Consider the following 7,589-nt stretch of genomic DNA (forward strand, 5'->3'; position numbering starts at 1 on the left):
GCTTCACTCTGTTGCTCGCGCAACTAAGCCCTAGTGGAGTTTATCCTTTAGTTCTTCACTCTATTGTAACCGCAAAAAACTCTAGGAATTGGAGGTAGGATAAATCACACCGGAGAGGAAAGGGGACGCTCCCTACCTCTCGACTTACCCTCTCAACCCTCTCCAATCTAGTTTTGTCTAACCCTCATGGCGTGTCACCCATCCACAAAGGTTACCAAGATGAACTCTCAACCCTAGTATCACTGTAAGGGAGAAATCATTCAACAAGTATTCAAGATTGGAACTCAATTAAAAACATCAATTAAGGAAGGCATAATAAAACGTCAAAGAAACAATAACATCCTAGGGTTTACAAAATCCAAGTACCCACTAGGGGGTTTAGCTCTCTATGGAGCAAGATACAATCAATAATGAAATCGAAAGTAAAAACAAGTAATCCATAGGAAAACCCCCTCAGTAGTCATGTCGATGGTCTTGTGGAGTAGCCTCGTCTTCTCCAAAGGTCCCCTTGTCCAGCCTAGGGCACACCTCGCCGGATCGATGCTGACGAAATCTCCCCCCAATAACCTTCTTCCAAGCGAAGCGCGGTGTCGAATCCGTAGAACCACTCTAAAGACTTGCCAAAGTCTCTCAAAACCTTAACCGATGGCCTCTCAAAAGATGGAGAAAAGTTGGAGAGAAGGGTGAAAGATTCTCCCAAAATCGGGCTGAACCGCAGCTTAAATAAGGCTAGAATCGGGCATCCACACGCCCTTGTGGATTCTCTGGAAACCTGATTTTCGACTGGCTGTGAATAGTAACTGCTATAGTGTATTGCTACAATGATTTACTACAGTAACCTACTACAGTACTCCGCCAAAACACTCCCAATTCCACATTTTTCATCGAGGCAACATAAACGGGCACACGTTTATGCCGTAAATCACAACTCTTCGTCAATCAAAGGCCTCATTGGTGAAGATCTTGCTATCAATGCCCAAGTCGGGATACGTAAATGTGACTGTCTTCGTGCCCCTCCAACTCATTGTAATGACTTGAATACATGGAGGTTGCCACACATTCACGTATCTTAGAGCCCCACTTATGTCTTCACGTTTGTTCCTTCTAAGATTCCACCAAATAGTGCATTCACGATCTACTTTTGGCTTCTTTTCTTAATACTTAGCTTCACAACCCTACATGTGCAAAAGAACACAAATACACATGTATTAGCGCTTAAACTTGATAAAAGTAATGCTCATCGTAAGGAAAGAACACTTCACATTCTTAACACACAAGCACTTGTCAGCTAGAATAGAAATTAAGAAAGGATTGTTCAATACCAGGTTTGTTAGTAAAAGAAGAACCATTAGAGTCCCAAATCTGATGAATGGAGTTGGAGTGCTTCCTGGCTTTAGTGACAGAATGAAAAAACTTTGTGTTCATATCACCATCATTAATCCACTACAACCGAGCACGCCGAGACCAGCGCTTGGAATCTAAACAATGTAGTGTAGTGGATTTAGCATAAAGCTCTTCAAGAATGGGGGAACTGTCAGCACTAAGAGAGTCAGAGATTTCCAAAGTGTTAATAGAATTCTCAGTAATAATAATATCAGCATCTAAATTATTTAACCCAGAGGCACGCTAGGCTTTAATATTAATGCGAGTACGAGCTATAAGATGATTTAAAGCATGCATGTGATTGCCATGGGGAGAAAAATCCCAAGCAGATATAACAGCATAATGACATCCAACAAAATCGAGCCAGAAATTCTCAAATCTAAAAATACTACGATTAATCGAATTGAGATTAGAACCAGAAAGAAGAAGAGGGGCATGATCTGAATTAAGCCTCGGAAGGTGCTTGAGAGTATACGTACCAAACTTGTTAGACCAAAGCATATTGATAAGACAACAATCAAGTCGAACCCACCCTCTAGAGGCCCTAGCTTGATTGTTACACCAAGTATACTTAGGACCTGAAAACTGAAGGTCAAAAAGGTTATTATCATCAATAAAATTAAGAAAGTGATGAGCTTTATGGGAGTAGTAAGCATAGGTACCACCACGATGTTCATCCCTGGAAGTTATAGCATTGAAATCAGCAGTTATAAGCCACGGAATGTCAATATGAGAAAGTTTAGAGAGCTCATACCACAAACAACATTGCGACTGGATTCTAGAAGCGTTATAGATGATAGAGATGATCCAGTTGGACGAAGCGCCATTAGAGATAATTAAGTGCAAAGCTCTCCGAGACAAAGCAATGGGAGAGACAAGTCCAATCCTCTTATTCCAAGCAACAAGGATGCCACCGGAGAACCCTTCAGCAAGGATGGCAGCCTAATCCCAATTTGTGGGAAGTCTCCTATAGAAGCGAAGGACACGGTCTTCATTCGCTCTGGTCTCAACAAAGCAAACAATCAAAGGCTTGAATTTACGAATGAACTTAAGAGCTCTGTTGGAGATATCCCTCGAAGAGATGCCCCTACAATTCCAGCAAACAAGTTTAATGTGGTCCATATCCATAAAAGAGATAATAGAAGAAAGAAGAACTATGAAAAGGAGAGACAACATTAAACTCCACTTCCCTCAATATTGATCCTTCCCTTTTTTTGAGAAGCCTGCACAGCATGGGACCCCTTCCGGATCAAAGCCTCTTGACGAGCTTAAGCTTGAATTTGATCGAGTGTCATCATGTCATCTGGGACATCGTCTTCCACCATTTCATCTTCACTATCTTCAGAGGATCCATCATCAGCATCCTCATCACTAATTCCATCAGAGGGGTTGTCTTGAAGGATGCTGTTAACCTGATCAACTAACATGGAGTGAGTTCTAGTGGTTTCAACCTCAGACTGAGAGGTGATTAATGGGATGGACTTCCGAAGGACAGGAGGCGGAGAACTCAAGAGTCCCGAGGAACGTTCGGCGCGATGCATTCCATCAGAGAGCCATGTGGAGTAGTACTTTCAGTTGGAAAGGACAACTCATCTTTTTCAGTTAGAAAGAGCCATGTTGAGAGGGCGTTCTCGAGGAACCCCCGCGAGAACGCCCTCTCATCCCGCCACGTAAGCCACTAGAAACAGAGAACCTAGCACCGTCCGCCTGTTCAGTTTTTTCGCCCGTTAAAATATAGTCAACTAACGTATAAAGATAAATATAATTATTATTTTAGATTCGATGAACTTCATAGTACTACACTATCAAATTAGAAAGATATAAAAGTGCTAGTATATAAGAACAAGTATAATATGCTGAACAATAAAGATAAATGAAAATTTGTGTATATACCTATGTAAAAGTGCTTATTTGTGTATACATCCTCATAAAACACATATTTGTATGCATATACCTGTATGAAACACTAGTTTTTATTTTTATTTTTTATTCAAACATCAAAACAATGTTTTAAATTACATATTATGACAAATTATTTTTAATTATTTCACTCTTACAATAATAAGAAAGTAATAAAATTATCATGCGTATAGATAATAAATTATAAAATCTTCATCCAATAACTCATTTTTTAGAATTTAAAAATAAAAAAAGTTGAAAGTAGAAACCATATGATTTTTTAATATATAAATGATGTGAAATTAAACTAATCTCATATAATTAATTAGTCCAAAGCAAAATATAGGAAACAAGTATATAAATAAAAAAAAACAAAGAAGATAATTTTGGATAAAATTATACAAAAATAGAAAAATTAAGGAAATTTGAAATATTCAAGGCTTCAAACCTCTCACCCCATGAGAAGAGAAGATGATTGTTTTCCTAAGTTTAACGTGAGTACTAGAAAATTGCTTTAAATTTAAATCTTGCAAATAATAATATGAAAATTTGAAGTACGTCAAGCATTTAATTAGGTTAATGTAATATTTCTAAAGATTTTTAAATAATATATAATAATAATTAACCAAACATTCCATATATAAGCCTACACAGTGGCGGATCATGGAGGGGGGTCAAGGGTGTGGTTGAGCACCCCCTTGGCCCACGTAATGATATATATAGATATATATATATATATATATATATATATATAGGCTAAAGAAGGAGAATAGGGGTAAGCACCCCTATCCCTTTAATTTCTCTCTCATTTTCGCAAATTAATATTATAGTAAAAAAATAATATTTTTTAAAAAAAATATTAACAAAAATTTTATTATTTGACCCATTGATATATTTCAAAATAGTCTATGTATTAAAAAATGTTTTTTTTTTTAAATATACAATTTAGCACCTTTGTTTTTTACAAATTAGTTTACATAATATAAAAATTATATTTTTACAAAATTTTTTGTTAAAATTTATTATTTTATCTCTGACTTTTATAAACTATGATATAATATATAAAAATATTTTTTTAAAAAAATATTGTTTTACTTTTTCGACGTTTTACTTGATCGCTCCTAAAAATTATAAGCGTGTTTTTATAGCCGTCATTATTATTTTTTTATTTAATTAGATGGATCAAATGGTAAGAACATGTCATTCGATCAATCTATATATATATTTGTAGAGAATTTTTCAAAAATATGTTTTTAGTTTTTTAGTCAAGACCCCTTTTTATTTTCCTCCTGGTTCCTGCTTACGAGCCTATATATATATATATATATAAAAACTTAAATATATTATTGGGTTTCAAGGATTTTCACTTTACATCAAGTATCTGTGTTTGGATTTGAGATACGTATCTAATAGCACTATTTAAAAAGGGTCGTGTTAAGGTTTGGTTAGAGAAGGTGCCCATCAAACTATTAAAATTGTCATCCATAGTGCAAACAAATTAAGCCAGATCCGGCTGCATATATATACAAGATGAGATCGCACCAAAGACCAACAGTAGTGGTAGGAAATTCTCTAAAGAAAAAATATATTCTTTTAATTTTTTAAAACTAGTATCTTAAATACCATATTTCAATTGCTCAAAGCAGTACTCATTCCAATCTTAACAGTATTTTTTAGAGTCTTATTAAAGTTTAGGCATAATAGGTACTCATCAAACTATGAAAATTGCCATCCAGTGCAAACAGGATTAAATCCTATTGCACATGTGAGATGAGATCACACCAAGCATTGGCACACCGAAACGTAGCATTAGGAGACCCTCTAAAGAAGAAAGAGATGTTTTTTTTATTATTATTATTTTAAAAACCGATACCCAACATACAATGTTTCAGATATTCCAGGTTCAAATCCCCACCCATCCCAAACATAATAGTTTTTTTTATTTTTATTTTTTTAAAAAAAGGAATTATTAAAGTTTGGACAAAAATTATGGTCCCCATCCAACTACAAAAATTGCCATTGATAGTGTAAATTAAATAAGGCTAGATCCGACTGCACATGCATTAAGTTTTAGGGTGTGTTTGGTGATTTACCATAGAAATGTTGTGATAGAATTTGATTGATGGGAAAGTAATTTCTGAGGAAATAACATTTTTTTGTTTGAAATGCACTGGAAAATTTATTTAAATTGGTGAGAAAAATAATATTTTTATGTTTAGTATTAGAAGATATTCTTTGGAATCTTTTGGCATAATAACATAAATACTCTTGTGTTATTCTACTTATTAGCTACTTGTCAATCAATTTTTAATATTAAAATAAAAAAAATGTTATTATGCCATTTAATATATTAGGATTTTATTTTATATTAATCTATTAAATTAAGTTAATCATAGATGTTCATGATCGTATGCATGTGATGGCTTGAATATGTTTGTATGTCATATTTATACATGTATGATTGATGTAATGTGAGACCTAATTAATAACATGCGAAATAAATTCTCCCAAAATAAAACACTAAGTTGAAGGGCACGAGATGTCCTGGTTCTCCACCAAGCTTTGGGTGATTAGAGTTAAAAAAGTGCATGATATCTTCCCTGTATGAGGGGGTCTTGTATTTGCTTATAATTTTAAAAACCTTTAGTGCATTGGATGCCGTCAATGGAAACAAATTCCTCCAAAATTATATTGTATGGGTTGAGGGGATGGAATTCAATTGTTAGATTGACAGAAGTTGGTGGGCTTGACTTAGATAGTTTACGGGCCAATTAAACTGTATAGGTTGAGGCTTGGTAAACTATGGGCCAAAATTGATTGGACTACCTATGGAATAGGTTGGCATGGGATGCCCCTTTATTAACTCTAGTGCTGCAATTATACTGTATGAGTTGAGCTCCATTGGATTTAATAGAAAACATACACAATCACTCACTACGAAATCCTACCAACGAGGATTTCCAATTTCTATAGTGGGAGTGTGGATTTGCGAAAAATGTAGTGGGAGCCAAGTTTTATTTAAAGACCTAAATATAACTTAGGTATAATATAAGTGAACTAATAATCTGGTTTTTATTTTCTTGCATTTTATTTCTCGATATGACTAATAACCCACATAATATTTTGCTTGAGAAAAATATTCTTACCGGACCCAATTATGTAGATTGGCTCAGGAATTTGAGGATAATCCTCAATTTAGAGCGAATCGGGTATGTTCTTGAGGCCAATATTCCTACTGAAACTCCATTCGAGGCATGCAAGGAAGAACAAGATATTTATTTAAAATGGTTCGACGATGACTTGCAAGAAGGAGCTATATGTTAGCCTCCATGAGCAGTGATATGCAAAGCTTTCATGAAAAGATGAGTGATGCGAGATCGATACTACTGCACTTGCAGGAGCTCTATGGAGAGCATAGTCAGACTGCTCAGTATGAAATATCGAGAGAGCTTTTTAGGGCAAAGATGAGTGAGGGTGGTGAAGTTGGAGAGCATGTCCTCAAGATGATCTCTATGATTGAGAGGTTGGAAGCTCTTGACTTTTCCATGGACTATAACCTTCAGGTTAATCTCATCTTGCAGTCTCTTCCTGATTCCTTCTCTCAATTTATTGTTAATTTTAACATGAATAATATTGAGTGCACACTGATGGGTCTTCTTAATAAGCTAGTGAGTACTCAGTCTCAAATGAAGACTAAAGGGAAAGATGTTGTTGCTTTGACTATATCTACTCCTAGACCCTTAAAGCCCAAGAAGAAAAATATGGCCAAGAAGCAGTATGCTTTGGCTCCCAAAGCTGTGGGAGGAGTGGGTAAGAATAAAGGTAAGGCTTCTACGGTTCGTGCGAGTGAGAGCTCCAAGCAAGGGGGCAAGTGTTTCCATGGTGGCGAGGCTAATCATTGGAAGCGGGATTGCCCATAGCTCAGAGCAAATGGCGCTACAGGTATAGGATGTTTTGTTTTCAAAACAAATTGTTCAATTTCTGTATTTTCTACTTCTTGGATTCTTGATTCAGGAGCTAGTGCTCATGTTTGTATTATGAATCAGAATCTGGAAAGAAGATTGTTTAGTATTAGGATCTACTTCTATTCTTTTATATTATGGACATGTTTTAGATTTAGAGGATTGTTTAGTATTACCAAATAGGTTAAAGAACATTGTTTCTGTTCCAGTTTTAGTTAGAAAAGGATATGTCTTTAAATTTAGTGAAACTAATTGTGATATTTATTTTGGAAATAAATTAGTTGGCAATGTCTCTTTAGTAAATGGATTGTATTATCTAAATGTTCAAAATAAATTTGTTGTGAA

At 35.1% G+C, this 7,589-nt stretch overlaps 1 protein-coding gene across 1 annotated transcript; it reads left to right on the forward strand.

Moving 5' to 3' along the window:
• Positions 1–6,611: 6,611 nt before the first annotated feature.
• Positions 6,612–7,202, forward strand: LOC120254817. Its single transcript, XM_039262844.1, has one exon. It carries the CDS (start codon positions 6,612–6,614, stop codon positions 7,200–7,202), a length of 591 nt encoding a protein of 196 aa, XP_039118778.1.
• The last annotated feature ends 387 nt before the right edge of the window (positions 7,203–7,589 follow it).

This window comes from Dioscorea cayenensis, unplaced genomic scaffold (genome assembly GCF_009730915.1).
Source record: "Dioscorea cayenensis subsp. rotundata cultivar TDr96_F1 unplaced genomic scaffold, TDr96_F1_v2_PseudoChromosome.rev07_lg8_w22 25.fasta BLBR01000644.1, whole genome shotgun sequence".
NCBI lineage: Eukaryota > Viridiplantae > Streptophyta > Magnoliopsida > Dioscoreales > Dioscoreaceae > Dioscorea > Dioscorea cayenensis.

Bases quoted from the DNA above. Each gene is read 5' to 3' on its own strand.
- LOC120254817 (XM_039262844.1), top strand. From the start codon at position 6,612: ATGAGCAGTGATATGCAAAGCTTTCATGAAAAGATGAGTGATGCGAGA.